The following is a 19,474-nucleotide window of genomic DNA, read 5'->3' on the forward strand; positions in this document are numbered from 1 at the left end:
TCAAGCAAGGCCAGGGACTTCAGCAATGACAGCATTGTGATTCAAGGTACTCGAGGGTCCAAAGCTAATCACCGCAGAGGTATGAAGATCCACCGCTAAAGTAGAAAAATCATCTCTTGTTCAGCCCTACCAGTCGAACCATTAAAATTACATTGCACAACCGCATCACAGAAGATGCTGGGTGCTATGATTCGAGTTCTGAATTTCGAGCATAGAGTTTTAAGACCATTGTCCACTGGGGGCGGTCGGTGCTAGTAATATGTTTTTTTTTCTGCCACCGAGATGCAGATTTCTTCCCGTCTCGCTACCTGAGCCACCACCGTTGGACCGCGGAGATGGGTGTCTCGAGGAACGGAGCGTAGCGGTGGATGTACGGGTTGACGGTCCGCCCGATTTTCGCCCACGCGCTCTGGTGATAGCTTGATGTTGCAGGCGCGCGGTACATCATCTTCAACACCTGAATAACGGGCAAGCAAGCCAGGAAACCACCAGTAAGTAGCAGCAATTGTTAGCATAACCAAGTTGCAACTGTTGAAGGATGTGCTAGCCAGACATTGATGGCTGTTGTTTGTTAGTGTACACTAAATTATGATCATCATAGCGTGCAGCAAAACATCAAACTGTGCCTCAAGTTACCCAGCTATGGAGTGAATGCATGAAAGCATTGGATGAAAATAAATAAGACCACATGTGCAGAAAATACTTACATTCCAGTACATGAATGTCTGAATTATGTTGCGTCGCCACCTGCAAGGTAACAAAGCGTAACTCATAAGATGTGACTACCCAGATGAAATAAAGTCTTTATAATTCTAGGGGAAGTTGGAGCAACATACGAGAACAATGATATAATCAGAAGGAACCCCAGTGCAAGTTCGGCATTTGAGCTTAGTAGGCTGATTGTGGTGTTATTTGTCTCCACCCAAAGACAAGGCTCTTCCAAGTATCCCCTTAACAAGATAATAGAAAGGAAATATTAACCACAAGGCAGCGGAGACTGGTTGCGCCATAGGAATTAAGAGATTATTCAATTACCTATAGAAAGATGAGTGGGTAAAATTACGCCTTAGGAATCTGGCAACATGATCAAGTGCCCAGCAGAACACAGGTAGTGCAGAAACTGCGAAAAAATGAACATCAAAACTTGTAAACATATGTAGAAGCAGCACACGGATATATCACAATCATGAACATGCAAGACAAAAAAGTGTATCTCACTCTTTAAGTGCAGCTGAGACGTGACGAGCAACAAAGAGAACATCAAATGGATAAAGTCCTTGGCTCCAAGTACCGACTGCAACCAAGCCTGAATTGCAGGCATGTTCAACGCGCTTGGTTTCTTCATGCAGATTAAAAAGGAGAGTTCGGTCAACAGGGCCATCAGAGCAAGAAACACAACCAAACTAAGATTAACCATTCAAGGTTCAGGTAGACAGATATTTACCCCATAGGTACTGTATAAAGAATATCCTGAGGATAAGACTGTTCCCAGCAAAGAAAGCTTGCAAGCTCTGTCTGCAAGATGCTTTGGCAAAATCGGAAGCATTCCCAGACCAGCAACAACCAGTACCTGAGATAAAGAAGTTTGAGTATGTCATGTATACACAACAAAGTACCAACAAGCAAGAGATGATGGTCAGAACAAGGGTAACATGAGCAAGCCATCTAAGAGAAACCATTGTGATCTGCAGAACAAAGTTATAGATAAGGAAAATGCTGTACCATGTCAGGTTGTCCACAAGGTTCATCGTGATTATACAAGCAAGTGGAACCAATAAACCTACTCCTTTCAGCGAATGTTACACAATTATGCATTGATGTAATGCAGAAGAAGGTGACTTGTTCCTTACCCAGCCATTTATGGAAAAAAGTATAGTCCGTGCATCGAAACGCAATGTGTTTGCAGCCGTGTTTGTCTGTGGTGGTGGTGGTGGGGCAGCCGACCTGGAGCTAGAACCTACACAAGAATACATGATATGAACTCAGCAGTCAGACGCAGTCCACGAAACTGGTAAACCTTATGGGTAGTTAAAGCGTGGCATAGTTTACCTGTACTGCGAGCCCTAACACCCTCGCTGGACGCTGGAGGTGAAGACCTTACATCTGGCCTGCTCGGCGGAGTGGAACCAGTGGATGCCATCGGCTCGACCACCAAATCACGATCCTACCAGGTCAAGAAAGCAATCGAAAGAGCTTTAGAGAACATCATGCTTTGCAAGATATGACTCATAGGGCTGATTCAGAACTGACCAAGTTGTAAGTGGCAAACTAGCATTTATCATTATGTAAACTTTGGGACGCAGAGTACAACTTCCTCTCCCCACAGAGTGGGCACAGGAAAAGAAAATGCTTCTATCTACTTAACACATGGTTTGTTTGAGCAAAGTAACTAATGATTCCATGTTCGCGAAATAACACCAGAGGGCTCTAGCAACAAAGTGACAGCTCGGCCATCTAGCTAATCAGATACTAAGTAGCAGCTGAAAACGCCACCCAGTTTCAAAACAAGCAACACTAGTATGTTGGTATTAAGCACTCCAGTTCTGATAGCACGATCAGCGGGAAAGCGAGCCTCGCAGAGCTACACTCCAGTAGTCAGTAGGCGGTGGAGGCATCAACTGGACGAAGTAATAATAGCTAATTTAGAAACAAGAGTAACTAATAAGGTTGAGGCTGTCGCCTTTCACGCTAACGAAATAACGCAAGCTCTAAGGAGCTGCAGCTCGATATGGAGTAGCATGGAGAACATCAGTGTGGTTGTAGCACCAAACGACAGCACCAGACTCTAGCCAGTTTCAGCTAGCACTAGTAAATAGCAGCCGGCACAAGCAGCACGAACAGATCGCAGTCAGCAACAAGCCTGCGGGAGTCGCTCAATTCTGCTATCTCGCTACCGGATCCTAGGCAGCAGCAGGAGGCGGAGGACGGCCGATTCGGGTGAGCAATTAATTAAGCAGCAGCAGCAGCGGGCGGAGCGGGTCTACTCACGACGAAGCGCTGGTAGAACTTGCGCTTGAAGTGGGCGAGGACGTCGGGCTTGGCGGCGAGGTGCGGCGGCACGAGGACGTTGGACCAGTAGTCGGCCCAGCGCGCGTCGCCCTCGTAGTCGTAGGCCGCCGCCGCCGCCCGCTTCTGCTCCTGCGCCTCCTCCGGCGCTCCCGCGCCGCTCGCGTCGCCGCCTCCCATCGCGGCGGTGGTGTCGGGGTGGTGGTTGCTGGCTGTCGACGGCGACGGCGAGTTTGGGGGCGGTGGTTGGGGGAATTTAGGAGGAGGAGATGGAGATTTGGTGCGACCGCGGATGGGAAGACTCGCTGGTCGCTGCAGCTGCTTTCCCCTTCTCTCCTGCCCTGTCGTCTACCGATCGGTGGGCCAGGGGAATCTATACTGTTGGGCCTCCGAGCTGCAGGTGTCGAATGGAGGCCCAGCATTTTACCTTCATGGTGGAGGTTTGTGAGTTCATTGATGTTACGTAGTACTACCTCTGTCTATTTTTAGATATCAAAAATTTATCTAAATTTGAATGTATCTAGATATTTTTTAGGCATAGATACATCCAAATTTAGACGAACCACTGGATATCTATTAACGGACGGAGGAAGTACGATTTTTTCGATAAGGGGCGTTTTATTACTCAAATGTTTTTAAGCATTACACTCAGCCTCTGCATACTAGGATGCACACAGCCGTTTATAAGTGTAGGATCCATCGACATAAGATATAAAAAAGATAAAAACCAACTACTATGACGCTTCGTTGGCTTCAATCCTCCGACTATGCAGCCACCCATGTTGGGAAATAAACTCCGTGGCCGTGTTCTCCGATCATGTAGACACCTCCATAAAGAGGTCGCGATCCTCCAAACGCTGAAGTGGCGACCATGAACGGGGCAAAGCAGTACACCGGTAGATGACATGCATAAGAGAATAATTTTTGTCATTAAAAACGTTGTCATTTCTACATAGCCAAAGTGATCATGCAACCGCAATCGCTCCCACTCTGATAATCGTTTTGTACCTAGAATCCACCCCATTTAGCCAATTGCCAAAAATGTTTGCAATGCTACGGGTATAAGGTAGAACCTATCTAAATGATTGACCATATAGATCTAGCAACTCGACAGTTTAAGAAAAAGTGTTTTATTGTCTCTTCTTCGTGACAGAACACACATTTCGTACAACCATGCTAGTTACGTTTTACAAGGTTATCTTCAGTAAGAATCACACCTCGACGAAGATACCATGCAAATACCTTTGTTTTGAGAGGTATCTTCATCTTACAGATGAATTTATTATTTAAAACCGGTTGTGTAGATAGGCATAATGCTTTATACATGGAGCTAACCGGAAATATGCCATTTTTGGTGAGACTCCAGCGGAATTCCTCCGTCCCCTGAACCAGCTGGATTGAACCTAAACGCTGAAGCAGTTCATTCCAAGAAACTAGCCGGGGACCGACAAGATCACACCTGAACGTCATAGCGGGGGGAGAAGATTACATCACCTTCTACAAAGTATCCCTTTATGACGAACAATACTGTACAGGGCCGGATACTGTTCACGAAGAGTGGTTGTTCCCAACCAGCGATCCTCCCAGAACCGTATCTCCGCCCCATTCTTAATGGAGAAAGAACCAAATGGGAAAAAGTGCTTCTTAGTTGCCATGATGCCAGCCCAAAAATATGAATCTCCTGGTTTCTAAAGAACCTGAGAGATCGCCTTTGAGCCAATATACTTTTTCCGTAAAAGTTGTTGCCATACCCCATCCTCCGTTAACAACCTGGCTAACCATTTACCAAGCAAAGCCCTGTTCTTCACTTCAAGATCATGAACACCAAGTCCACCTTGATCTTTCGGACGGCATACAACACTCCATTTAGTTAGCCGGTATTTTTCTACTCACTATCCCCTTGTCAAAAGAATCTTGATCGGAAATAGTCCAATCTATGCAAGACTCCTTTCGCTAACTGAAAGAAAAGAAATCATATATAGTACCATATTCGTGAGCACTGAATTAATGAGAACTAATCTTCCACCAAGGGATAGTAATTTTCCTTACCAACTAGTAAGGCGTTTTTGAAGTCTTTCTTCAACGATTTTCCATTCAGCCAAAGTGAGTCTCCGATAGTGTGTCGGAATACCTAGGTAGCTAATTGGAAAACAACCAATCTCACAGCCAAATAATTCAGCATATGAGTTGGCGACGCCAACGGCTTCACCGAAACAAAACAATTCACTCTTATAGAAATTAATCTTAAGACCGGGCAACTGCTCGAATGCTGAAAGAATTAATTTCAGGTTTCGTGCCTTTTTCAAGTCATGATCCATAAATAGAATTGTGTCATCAGCATACTGAAGAATGGATAAGCCACCATCAACTAAGTGGGGGACTACACCTTCAATTTGACCATCGACCTTAGCACGCTCTATTATAATTGCAAGCATATCCGCCATAATGGAGATAGGGGATCACCTTGCCTCAACCCTTTTCTGGTCTGGAAGTATTTACCAATATCATCATTGACCTTAATGGCAACACTACCACCAAAAACGAAGTTATTAATAAGAGCACGCCATTTCGTAAGAAAAACCTTTCATCCTTAGAGTTTGTTGAAGAAAAGACCATTTAACTTTATCATAGGATTTTTCAAAGTCGATCTTGAGTATTACCCCATTCAACTTTTTACGGTGCATCTCATGAATTGTCTCATGTAAGGTGACCACCCCATCTACGATGTTTCTTCCTTGCATAAAAGCGGTATGAGAAGGACACACCACTTTATCTGCCACTGAATTAAGTCGAATGGTAGCAAATTTTGTGAAGTTTTTGAAACAAACATTTAGAAGGCATATTGGTCTGTATTGTTGGATCCGTTCCGCGTCGGTAACCTTTGGTAGAAGAATAATTTCACCAAAATTGATACGGAACAGATCCAGTTGCCCCTTATGTAATTCGGCAAACAGATCCAAAAGATCCGACTTGACAATGTCCCAAAAATACTGGTAGAACTCAGCCGGGAAACCATCCGGCCCTGGCGCCTTATTGTGTTCCATTTGAAAGACCGCTTTTCTTATCTCCTCCTCGGAGTAAGGGGAAGTAAGAATGGTGTTTTCTTCGTGAGACACTTGGGGGATATCATCAATCCTGGATTCATCCATGGATACATCTGAATCCTCCGGGGCACCAGAAAGGCATTTATAATAAGAATTAATATAGGACTTTAATTGCTCCTGACCTTCATCCATGGACATCTGATGTTACATATGATATTGCGATTTGCTACACTTGAGCATCATTTTTGTTGTGCAAGTACTGACAAAGTGCTACGATAATTTTTGTGCAAGTGCTACACGGCAACAATGTTGGAGGTGCTGGGTTTTATGTTGGAGACCAGGACACGATTCTTACATTTTACTATAATAATTTTTTCGGATTTCTTACATACAGTATTTTTTTTTGCTACATGGACATCCTCGAGATGATGCAAAAGTGTTTTGCCACATGTAGCAAGTTTTTATGGATCTCGGAAAAATGTTATGAGATAATGTTGCATTTAAAAAAATGTCATGTGCACACCAAAACATTGCATTCGGATTATCTTGCAGCATTGGCGGGATTTTTCGCGACTTCTAGAAACTAGGGAAAATGTTGCGGACCGATGCTAAATACTCTAGAAAAATTGCTTCATGTGAAATGGTTTTGATACATTGATGCTTGTTTTTCATTTCTTCTTTTCTTCTCTTTTGTTTTCTTCTCGGGAATACATGAAAATATTTTTTGGACCTCTTAGAACACCTTGTATGAATCAATCAACAAGCATTGTTTTGAACCCGTTGATTTTTTTTACCTTTTAAAGTAACTTTTGGACTAGGAATGCGAGGAAGGAACTAGAAATTGGAGATTTGGTGCACATAGGCACCAGTGATCTCTTTATTTAAAAACAATTGAAAATTATATTTCTAAGTTTTAAAAAATGCTAAAAACAAATCATGATGTAGTCAATAATGTATCTCACAAACGTGAAATTTTCAATTGGAAATAATGTGTAGTTTGGGATACACAAAAATGACAAAAATGTAGATCTGGGCATAGTGATTTAAAATCTCTAAAAAACCACAGACTTTGTTATTTTTATGCATTTCCAAATACAAATCATTTTAAATTGAGATCTTACACGTTAGTGGGATATATCATTAGGTACATTTAGAGTTTTTTTTAATATTTTTTTGTAACCTGTAACTATAAATTTTCGAATTTTCGCACACGACACCGGCCGGGACGGGATGGCTGGTGCATGTTTAGCCTGCCTACCCACACATCTCGATCGACACCTCTTTCCCCAGCCCAGATAAACAAGTGCTCCACCACGTGTTTGAGAAAAAAAAACTGGTGGAACTCATCGCTTTTCCCAGACAGATGCCACCTGCGACGACTCCACTCGCTGACGGCGACGCCGACCGATCTTCGGCCGTCCGCGTGAGTGCAGAGTCTCGGTGGGACGACTCCTATTCGGACGCTGGAACAGAATTAACAAATGAAGCCACATAGGTCACCATCTGAACTCTGAAGATCACACGCCGACCTGAGCACCCAAGTGGAAGCAGAAGCGCTGGTAGTCCGCAAGGAACGATGCACACCACATGCACCGGCATTTTCTTTCTAGTACTACCTCCTTTCCACAAAAGAGGCCTTCTTGCTCTTCTTCTCCACTTTTCGAGAAAGTGGAGGTGGATCAAACTTGTATGACAAGCGGTGCTGCTTTCCCCCCTGGGATTCAGAGGAGAATAAAAGTGTTACTAGTACACTGATTTAATGAATGTTCCGTGCTGGGAAATGTTAGCAAGTGCCAGTTGCAGATTGCACCAACAATTTTACCATATGGAGATTCCGGGGGGAACTGTATGTAGAGCAAACTTGAATGCCAAGGAAGCCAGGTCTGCGCCACTTCCCCCTAGCAATTCACAAATATGGAGCACCAACTAAAACGAAACAAATATATAGTTAGCACAGATCCAAAAGGTATCACTAGTAGCTAGTCCAAAACGTGTGATTCACAAGATGAGAGTTCATGTTACCTCAGCAACGGCACGTAGCATCGCCCATCAAGAAAACTTTACGGTACTAGGTGTGACAACTACAGGCTGTATCAACCATATACTACCATATGGAGATTCCAGTGAATTATTGTTATATGCGGAGATTGCGAAAGAAAAAGGGTAAAAGCTCCAAGCAAACTTGGATGCAAGTCTGCACCACTTTCCCCGATCGCAATCTGGAGCCGAGTGGAGCGCACCACCTGGAACGAAGCAAATCTGTAGTAGTTAGCACAGAGCCAAAAGATATCAATAGCTTAGCGCGCTGGAAACGTGTGATTCAGATTTCAGAAGATAAAAGTTCATGGTAGCTCAGCAACGCTTCGTGCTCAGCAATTACAGCCTGCGTCATGGTGATGGTGTGAAGCCGCGTCATGATGTGACAGCGCGTTGATACATTTTGCTCAGTGATGTAACTAATTAGCACAGAGCCATGTGCCGGAAACAATACAGTAAGCGCCAATTACGGCAGGTGTAGACTATTTTGCCACGTAGAGATTCCATGACAGGGGAGCTGCGTGGAAGTTGCGTGGTAATGTGATGCTACATTTTGCTAAGTAAGGCCTCACACTGTGTCCCTAGGTACTATCATCCAAATCTGTTCCTTTTTTAGGAAGACCTCACTCAGTCAGTCAACCGCCCACCACGCATTCCCCTGTCTATATAAATCCCTCACACTCCCAGCAGATCCCACCTCGCCTCAGTTCATTTCCCCAGTCTCACGCCACCTCCACATCAAGGCAGCCTCGTTTCCTCAAAGCTCTGTTCTACATCAGAAACAGCCAGACGGGGGATCAGAGAGTCCCCAACCCACCCTCGCAAAGGAACAACACACAGAAGGAGGAGGAGGAGGAGGGGGGCTATGGCGTCCTATGACAAGACCATCGCCACGGCGGCCTCGCTCGCGGCGTCGCTGATGCTGGTGCGGAGCCTCGCGAGCGAGCTGCTGCCATCCGAGGCGCGCGAGGCCCTCTCTGCAGCCCTCAACAGCCTTCGCTCCCGCCTGACGTGGCAGCACACCATCGTCGTCGAGGAGATCGAAGGGGGCTGGTCATACAACCACGTTTACCCTGCCGTCAAGACCTACCTCGCTACGCGCGTCGTCGACGCCGGTGCCAACATCGACATGCAGTGCCTGCGTGTCAGCAGCTCCAACAGCGGGCCTGAGAAGTTGATCGTCAGCATGGAGACAGGGGAGGAGATGGCCGACGTGTACGAAGGGACGGAGTTCAGGTGGTGCCTCGTCACCCGTGAGGTCAAGGCCGACCCGAACGTTGGGGGCGGGGCGCGGGAGGTCAGGTCCTACAGGGTGAGCTTCCACAAGAAGCACAAGGAGAAGGTACTCAAAGAGTACCTCCCGTTCATCGTCGCCACGGCCAAGGCCATTAAACAAGGGGAGAGGAGCCTCAACATATACATGAACGAGGACTCAGATGACTGGGCCCCAATGGAGCTCCAGCACCCATCCACGTTCAGCACGCTTGCCATGGACCAGAAGCAGAAGCAGTCCATCGTTGATGACCTTGACAGGTTCATAAAGAGGAAGGACTACTACAGGAGGATCGGTAAGGCGTGGAAGCGAGGGTACCTGTTGTACGGTCCACCGGGTACCGGCAAGTCCAGCCTCATCGCTGCCATAGCCAACCACCTCAGGTTCGACATATATGACCTTGAGCTGACTGGGGTTGAGTCCAACTCAGACCTTAGGAGGCTTCTTGTTGGGATGACCAACCGATCCATCCTCGTGGTTGAAGACATTGACTGTACCATCGAACTGATGCAACGGGAGGAGCAGGAGGAAGACAAGGAAAAATCCAAGTCCAAGTCCAATTCCAATTCCAAAGAGAAAAAGAAGACAGAAGACAAGGTAACTTTGGAGTCAGAACACCTTCTATGTTTATATAAATATATAAAACCTCCCCACTCTTTGATTCCAAAGATTTCTTGCATATGCTGATAACAATTTGGCTGCTGTCTCCGCAGGTAACATTATCCGGGCTGCTCAATTTTGTTGATGGCTTGTGGTCGACAAGTGGAGAGGAAAGGATAGTCATCTTCACGACCAATTACAAGGAGCGTCTTGATCCAGCACTTTTGCGGCCAGGCAGGATGGACATGCACATCCACATGGGGTACTGCACCCCAGAGGCTTTCCGGATCCTTGTCAATAATTACCACGCCATCGAATACCATGCCAAGTATCCAGAGATTGAGGAGCTTATCAAGGAGGTGACTGTGACACCTGCAGAGGTCGCCGAGGTTCTGATGAGGAACGATGACACTGATGTTGCGCTCGATGATCTTGTCGAGCTCCTAAACACAAAGAAGAAAGATGCCAATGAGATCAAGATTGAAAACAAGCAGGTGGACGAGAAGAAAGATGCCAGTGAGATCAAGACTGAAAGTATGCAGGTGGACGAAAAGAAAGATTGTGATGGGACCAAGACTGAAAGTGTGCAGGCAGAGGAGAAAAATGATGACAAAGAGGTTGTGTTGAAAATGATTCATTCACAGAAGACGGAAGCAGTTAGGATTGCGGATGCTAACAGTGACCCGAGTGTGTGTACCATCTAGATAGGTCCTGGAGGAGGTCCATTGGAAAATATGCGATCATTTGGAAGATCCATTGCAAAATATGTGGTCATTTTGACTACTAATAACATCACGTTTCTGGGAGCAGTGCGGCGGACCGTTACTTCCCAGTGTGCTTCTAAATAAATTTGCAAGTGCTGCTGCAACAAGAAGTTACATATATGCAACAGGCCATCTTATATAATACATTGGCCAGTAGAGCCAACTACAGAAGCTAGGACCTAGAACCAACTTCAGCCACTTCCCGTGTAGTTTGTCCATTATGTGATCTCAAAATTCTTTATCATTCATTTATATTAACCCAACATTTGGAATTAAATCCCTGGAAAAAATTATCATTTACTATACTCACACAGCTCTGAAGGATCAGATGTCTGGATTTGAAACAAAACAAAACAAAAAGCTGAAATCAAACCGAGGAGTGCTTGTATGGTTTCCGGCAGTTACTTTGCAATCAAACTAGACTAAGGTTTGTTATTAGAGGAACTAATCCCTCGTTTTTGCTTTATAAAAGGGTAGTTTGTTTGTTGTAGTATTTTGAGTTCTCCTCCTACCAAGAAAAAACATGACCCATACCAGAGAAAGTAATCTGATCACTTTCCCCAAACAGATACCAGTAGCCACAGCCACTGAACCGAGTCCCACATATATATGGCAACTTCATTTATTTTTCTAGCTACGCCCTATATAAATAACAGATGTGATGCCTCACCTGACGACATCGATAGGTCTTCCTCCTTCTGTCCGCATCGACTGGAACGGAACGGAACACATCGACCTGAGCACAAAAGGACGAAGAAGAATCAGTAGACCACCAGGAAGGAAAACCTTCTTCTCGACTTCTCAAAAAAACTAATTAGCTTTCAGGAAACTTGCCACGCACAACTCTTACGGACGTCACCTGCAAGATCCTGATTTGGTCCTCATGTCTAGCTGCCTGAGCCACTACTGTGAGACCGCGGAGATGAGCGTTTCGAGGAATGGAGCGTAGAGGTGGATTTAAGGGTTGACGATCCGCTCATTTTTTGCCCACACGCTGCACTGGTAATAGCTTGATGTTACAGGAGCAAGGTATCATCTTCAACTGAATAACAGACAAGCAAAGCCAGAAAGGACCAATAAGACTGAAAATTGCAACCATTGAAAGGATTGCTAGCCAGAGATTGACAGTTGTTAGGGTACAGTCAATTATGGTCTTGATAACATGCAGTAGAAGATCAAACTGTGACTCAAGTCATCCTCCAGCTACGGAGTGAATGCACAAAAGCAACGAGAGAAAATAAGTAAGACCAGACGTGCAGAAGATAACTCACATTATGCAAAATAAACAAGGTGTATGAACTATGCTGTGTCGCCACCTGCAAGATAAACAAGGTGTATGTAACTCATAAGATGTAACTACTCAGACGAAATTAAGTCTTCATAATTCTGAGGGAAGTGGGAGAAACATACGAGAACAAAGATATGATCAGAAGAAACCCCAAGGAAGTTCGGCATTTGAGCTAAGGAGGGTGTGGTGTTATTTGCATCTAATAAAAAACAATGTTCTTCCAAGTATATCCCCTTAACAATTGTTAACGAGAGAACAGAGAGCCAATATTAACCGCAGGGCAGTTGAGACTCAACAAACTACACCAATAAAATCCAGATATAATTCTACAGATAACCTATAGAAATATGAGTGGGCAAAATTACGCCCTGGTAATCTGGCAACATGATCAAGTGCCCAACAGAACACAGGTATTGCAGCAACTGTGAAAAGAGAAGATTGGAACTTGTAAACATAAGTAAAAGTAAGGATGAAAGTTGGTGACCCTCAGGGTACCCTCTGTCCCTCTTTAGTTCAATCAAATGAACTAAAATTTCAAAAAACACATCCTCCTTTGAAAAGTTAGTTCATTCCAATTAAATAGGAAGGTACTCTAAGGGTCCAAAATTTGCATCTCTATGTAAAAAAGCAGTAAAAAGATATCAGAATCATGAACATGCCAGAGAAACATTGTATCTTACTCTTTAAATGCATCTGAGATGTGAGAAGCAACACAGAGAACATTAAATGGAAAAAGTCCTTGCCTCCAAGTACAGACTGCAACAAACGCTCGATTGCAGGCATGTTCAACGCATTCGGTTTCTTCATGCAGAAAAGACGGAGAATTATATCAACATGGTCATCAGGGCAAGAAACACAGTCAAACAAAGATGAACCACTCAAGGTTCAGGTTGGCAGGTATTTACCCCGTAGGACTCTATATAAAGAATATCCCGAGGAGAAAACTGTTCCCAGCAATGAAAGCTTGCATGCTCTGTTTGCAAGATGCTTTGACAAAACATGACGCATTCCCATACCAGCAACAACCTATACCTAACATATAGAAGTTCGAGCATGTCATGCTCAAGTATACACTACACAGTACCAACAAGCAAGAGATGATTGACAGAACAACAGTAGCATGACCAAGTTATCTAACAGAAACCATTGTTATGGCCTTTTTAAAAAAATGATTTTCAAATGCTGAATGAAGTTGTAGTTAAGGATAAGACTATGTCATGTCAGGTAGTCAACAAGGTTTGTTGTGATTATAGGAGGAAATGTAACAAAACAAACTTACTCCTTTCAGTGAGTATTACACAATTATGCATTGATACATGGCAGAATAGGGTGAGTTATTCCTTACCAGGCATCTATTGAGAAATGTACAGTGTGTGCATCAAAACATAAAGGGTTTGCAGCCCTGTCTATCTGTCTGTGGTGGTGGTGTCGGGGATGCTGATCTGCAACTAGGACACACAAGATATGAACTAATCTATCAGACACAGTCCATGAAATTGGTAATGCCTAGTAAAGTCGTAGTATGTTTTACCTGAATTGCGAGCCCTAACACTCTCACTCGATGCTGAAGGTGAAGACTTTATGTGGCCTGCTCGGCTGAGTGGAACCAGTGGATGACATCTGCTCGACCACCAAATCACACGGCCCTATCATGCCAAGAAAGCAAACCAAACAATTTCAGCCACCGTCATGCTTTGTAGGACATTACTAACAACACTAATTCAGAAATACCCGAATTCAAGTGGCAAACTTGCGTTAATAATTGCGGCACGGAGTACTACTTCCTCTCCCCACGGAGTGGCATGAAAAGAAAATGTTTCCATCTACTTGCACAAATGGTTGGTTATCGAAACATCCCTAGATCTATCAGGAGGGAGCTCTCGGGTGTAATATGTTTCCGACATCAAATGCACCCACGGAACATGAACATGATTGTGGAATTTATGAATGTGCTTGTTCTGAACCGACACACTAATAACTCCCAAACCTCCCTGCTGTTTTGGCTTGCATACCAGATCCCAGGCTGCCAGAGAGGGGTTCTTTTTGTCTGAATGTCTATCTCTCCACAGACAACGCCTCCTGTATTTGTCAGCTTCCTCAAGAACCCATTTACAGACTTTTAGAGAGCAAATAAGGTAAAAAGTGGGCAGAGAGGAGAAGACTGAATTAACTAATTTGCTGCCATAACTCAAGTAGATTGAACAGGACGGTAATCTTCTTTGAAAGGTCATGAGCAAAGAAGAATTTCTTTCTGGGAAGTGGTCTAGTAAGATGGGCTTGACGCATTGCTTCATTTTTTTTTTGAAACGGAGATTGCTTCATTTATCAAGGACTGGAGGACAATAAATCAGGATGTCACGACGTGGTGCTGGTAGAGTCTGCGCCTGAAGTGGGCGAGGACCTCGGGCTTGACGGCCAGGTGCGGCGGCACGAGTACGTTGGACCAGTACGCCGCCGCCGCCCGCTTCCGTTGCCATTTTCGCTTGCTTGCGCCGGTGGTCTTGGAGCGGTTGTGGGTTTCAGACGACGGCGACGGCGGAGACAATGGCTGTGGGGAAGTTTTAGGAGGCGGCGATTTGGTGCGACCGCCGCACCGGAAGACTCGCCGGTCGCTGCCGCTGCCGTCCCGGTGGGCCCGCCGAATCGATCTTGATGGACCGGGCTGCGCTATTCGAGCTGCGGGCAATCATACACGGGACAATTTCTGGCCCAGCACTTTTTGTTCCCGCGACGTGATGCATCACCCATTTCGTTCGCCTTCACTTTGGTGAGCCTGGAATGCGACTGGGCCAACGCAAACTGCTGATGCCATTTTATTTTCATTTCTGCGAAATTACAAAATGGAAGCTAATCTGCATACCAAATGGCGCCGGATCGAGCGTTTGGGGACGTGTTTCGTTCATGCCACGTTTGGGAAAGTCACTCCCCAGCCGCTCCCCCAAACGCTTAAAAATTAATTTTAATAGATAGAAGAGTACTCTTTACTAATATTCAAATCGGTGCAATATAAACAAATTACATATAAAAACTTCAAAAAAACATAATCAAATTAGAATTAATTTTTTTAAACTACTTCTTCTTCTTTGATGGCCCCGCCTCGTCATCCTCATCACGGCTGCTCGTCACCTCTTCCGAAGAGGCGGTGTCGGTCGACGCGTCGGAGGAACTTGTGTCCTTCTCGTCGTCGCCGGTGCTTGATGGCGTGTAAGACCCCAAGAGGAAGGTGTGATGCGTACAGCAGCAAGTTTTCCCTCAGTAAGAAACCAAGGTTATCGAACCAGTAGGAGTCAAGGGACACGTGAAGGTTGTTGGTAGCGGAGTGTAGTGCGGCGCAACACCAGGAATTCCGGAGCCAACGTGGAACCTGCACAACACAATCAAAGTACTTTGCCCCAACGTAACAGCGAGGTTGTCAATCTCACCGGCTTGCTGTAAACAAAGGATTAAATGTATAGTGTGGAAGATGAAGTTTGTTTGCGAAGAACAGTAAAGAACAGAGTTTGCAGTAGATTGTATTTCAAATGTAAAGAATGGACCGGGGTCCACTGTTCACTAGTGGTGTCTCTCCCATAAGATAAATAGCTTGTTGGGTGAACAAATTACAGTTGGGCAATTGACAAATAGAGAGGGCATAACAATGCACATACATATCACGATGACTACTATGAGATTTAATCGTGGCATTACGACAAAGTACATAGGCCGCTATCCAAAGCATACATCTATGCCTAAAATGTCCACCTTCAGAGTTAGCATCTCGCACCCCTTCCAAGTATTAAGTTGCAAACAACGGACAATTGCATTAAGTATGGTGCGTAATGTAATCAACACAAATATCCTTAGACAAATCATTGATGTTTTATCCCTAGTGGCAACAACACATCCACAACCTTAGAACTTTCTCGTCACTCGTCCCGCATTCAATGGAGGCATGAACCCACTATCGAGCATAAATACTCCCTCTTGGAGTCACAAGTATCAACTTGGCCAGAGCCTCTACTAGCAACGGAGAGCATGCAAGAACATAAACAACACATATATGATAGATTGATGATCAACTTGACATAGTATTCCATATTCATCGGATCCCAACAAATACAACATGTAGCATTACAAATAGATGATCTTGATAATGATAGTCAGCTCACAAGATCTAACATGATAGCACAATGAGGAGAAGACAACCATCTAGCTACTGCTATGGACCCATAGTCCAGGGGTGAACTACTCACACATCAATCCGGAGGCGGTCATGGTGATGAAGAGTCCTCCGGGAGATGATTCCCCTCTCCGACAGGGTGACGTAGGCGATCTCCTGAATCCCCCGAGATGGGATTGGCGGTGGCGTCTCTGGAAGGTTTTCCGTATCGTGGCTCTCGGTACTGGGGTTTTCGCGACGAAGGCTATAAGTAGGCGGAAGGGCAGAGTCGGAGGGCTAGCGAGGGGCCCACACCATAGGGCGGCGCGGGCCCCCCTCTGCCGGCCTATGGTCTGGCCACCTCGTGGCCCCACTTCGTATCCCCTTCGGTCTTCTAGAAGCTTCGTGGAAAATAAGACCCTGGGCGTTGATTTCGTCCAATTCCGAGAATATTTCCTTTGTAGGATTTCTGAAACAAAAACAACGTAAAACAACAATCGGCTCTTCGGCATCTCGTCAATAGGTTAGTGCCGGAAAATGCATAATAATGACATAAAGTGTGTATAAAACATGTGAGTATCATCATAAAAGTAGCATGGAACATAAGAAATTATAGATACGTTTGGGACGTATCAGTGCTCGCAGGCTACACCTTGGCCTTGACCTTCGCTTTCACGCCCGCCTCCGCCTTCGCCCGGGCCGCCGCCATCATCGCCACCTCAGACCCTTCCTTCTCCGCCTCCTCCTCCACGGCCTGCCATTCCTCTGCGATGTCCAGTGGCGGGGGGGGGGGGGGGATCATCGCCGCTGCTGGGCGTCTGGACTCTGTCCCACCAATGGCGCCATCCTGGAGGCTTGCCCTCGCTGTCGGTGCCAGATGGAAAGCCAGAGATGTAGCTCATCGTGAAAAGCTTGGATTAATGGCGGCCAGTTGAAGATCCGAAAGCGCCTACGTACGGGTCTTATTGAGCACGGATGAACGGTGGCGCAGAAGTCGAAGAGAGCGTCGGTTGCTCTTCCCGGCGGCCAGTTCACGCTCCATTCTAGCGGTTGGCGCGTCGGTCGACGCGGTTGCCAATGCGACGGTTCCCCTTCCCGGCAACTGCATCGTCGCTACATAGGTGGCAGTTGAGCATCCGAGCCGCTGACGCGTCGGGCCCGCGCCTCCTCGCCTCTAATTTCATTGTGTCCGGCATGCCCGGAGCGTCCCTTGTGTAGCGGGGACGGGCTCAGGGCGTCGGACACCGTATTGGGTGCCGCCGGACAAAAGGGGCCTTTGGGACGCGCGGTTGGAAACGATTTTTTGTTCGCCACGCTCCAATACTTTTGGGGACGGTTTGGGGGACGCAACTGGTAATGCTCTAAGTATAGACACCACCAGGGAGCGAAGAAACTATGAACGCATTGGCTTTTGCACATAGAAGTACTCCCTCTATCCTAAAATATAAAGCACACAATTTTAGTTATATCTAATTTTTTTCCCTTTAAAATAGGGTCAAAGCTTTGACCCATTCGATTAATTAAGAAGAGTTTTCTTACACTAAAGTGAAGGCAAAATACAACGGGATTAGTCTCCCCGCATAAAATCAAATCACTCGTACATTTTGCTCCCGCGGTTACCCAAAGCCGGGCCTCTTTCTTGCCTTGCCAAAGATGATCAAAAGAGGGGCATTTTGTTATGAAAAACTCTTGCTTTACACTCATTTTAAATTTTCCAAGAGATGAGTCATCTTGAACCACCAACTATCAATTGAGAGGCCCGTCCTTTGTTGGACTGGACATCAATAATATGTAATCTGGCACACACAGCCTATGCGCGTTGAACCTCAAAGGCGCGTGCAGTATCGGCAATTGGCAAGTAATTAAGTGTATTTTGCCTTTAGTTACATCACTAATCCCGTTGGGGTTTATTCCACATGCAAATGCATTTTGTTGGACTGAAACCCAAAGATGCGTGCTGTTATCCGCAATTGACAAGTAAGTAAGTGATCCAGTCCGGTGCACTCTTACAAAAAAAAACATGAATATTTATAACATTACACGAATATCAATAGAATCAACATAAAGTATGTTTTCTCAATATATCTATTCAATATTAAAGGCATAGACATGCACACGGTCGCACATACCAACCCGAGCACACAAGTCGAAGAAAAATATGGTGAACACAGCACATGCGCCTGCATCCATTTGTTTTTTCCCTTCCTTTCTATTTTACCTCTGTTCCAAGGGAAAAAAAGAACATTCTTTTTTAAAAAACAAAAAATAGAACATTCTTATTCGTGCATCTTTCAAGAAAACTAGTAAGCTTCCAGGAAAATTGCCGCGCACAACTCTCTACTCGGTCTTGCGGAGAAAAGGCGGTTCAGTTCCTGATCCAACCTGGCGGCACAACACAAGCAAAGTGCGCACCACTTTCCCCCCAGAAGAACGCTTTACGATTCTGGAGCTCCAAAATGTGTGATTCTGAGGTTAAAAGTGTGCAATTCCTTTAGTGGATGAATAATATCAACGCCGGTGCCGAGAGTACCTGCTGAATTAGTTTATGTGGAAGTCAGCAGGAAAAAAGTGGAACGATTCCAGGTAAACTTGGATGCCAAGGAAGTCTGCACCGCTTTCCCCGCTTTACGAATCTGGAGCAATACCTGAAACGAAAAGTATACATGTAGTTAGAGCATCTCCAACAGGCGCGCTATATCGCGGCGCGCTAAAACCAAGAATCCGCGCGCGGTAAACAGATATGGCGCGCTGTGCCGTTTTTTCCTCCGCCGGGCGCGGCAAAATACAGCGCGTGCGCGCGCAGGAAAAATGGTCCTCCGCCGGGCGCTGCAAAATACAGCGCGCGGGCGCGGAAAACAGATTTCTAGTCTATTTTGCATTCACAATTCATGAAAGAAATGACACAATTCATGAAATAAATGACACAAAGTGCAACAACATCACATAGTTCAACAAGGACACACAAAATGACGTAGTTCAACAATGACACACGACATATGGTTCAAATGGACAAAGTGAAACAATGCATATCACAAATGCATATCACACTTCCGCATTTTCCAAGTCAACACCTTCTTCTTCGTCCTCGTCATCTTGGGTTGAAGGAGGAATAGTAGCATTCATGGAAGACACGAAGCCTCCCGGTGGTGCTCCCATACTCCCGTACACACCACTCACGGAGCCTCCCATGGTCCCTCCAAACACTCCTCCATAGCTTGATCCTCCCATGCCGGCCATGCCTCCATAGATCTGTGTAAGTGTAGTGGGACGGGCGCCTTCGCTTTCTTCGGTGGCGCGACGGCGGCGGGGCCGACGTGAGGCCGT

The 19,474-nt window shown here is 45.5% G+C and overlaps 1 protein-coding gene and 2 pseudogenes across 1 annotated transcript; 1 reads left to right on the forward strand and 2 right to left on the reverse strand.

Annotated features, from left to right (window-relative positions):
- On the reverse strand, nt 1-3,186 carry LOC124706925. The gene is made up of 9 exons (XM_047238597.1): nt 2,989-3,186; nt 2,050-2,164; nt 1,851-1,957; nt 1,445-1,570; nt 1,219-1,339; nt 1,036-1,120; nt 837-950; nt 708-747; nt 1-457 (listed from the first exon to the last, which is right to left on the reverse strand). The coding sequence occupies exons 1-9, from the start codon at nt 3,184-3,186 to the stop codon at nt 305-307; spliced, it is 1,059 nt and encodes a 352-aa protein (XP_047094553.1). The 3' UTR covers nt 1-304.
- A 5,766-nt stretch (nt 3,187-8,952) lies between these two features.
- LOC124648104 lies at nt 8,953-10,621 on the forward strand (annotated as a pseudogene).
- Nucleotides 10,622-12,303: 1,682 nt separating this feature from the next.
- Nucleotides 12,304-16,952, reverse strand: LOC124648105 (annotated as a pseudogene).
- Between the last annotated feature and the right edge of the window lie 2,522 nt (nt 16,953-19,474).

Source organism: Lolium rigidum, chromosome 4 (genome assembly GCF_022539505.1).
Source record: "Lolium rigidum isolate FL_2022 chromosome 4, APGP_CSIRO_Lrig_0.1, whole genome shotgun sequence".
Classification (NCBI taxonomy): Eukaryota; Viridiplantae; Streptophyta; class Magnoliopsida; order Poales; family Poaceae; genus Lolium; species Lolium rigidum.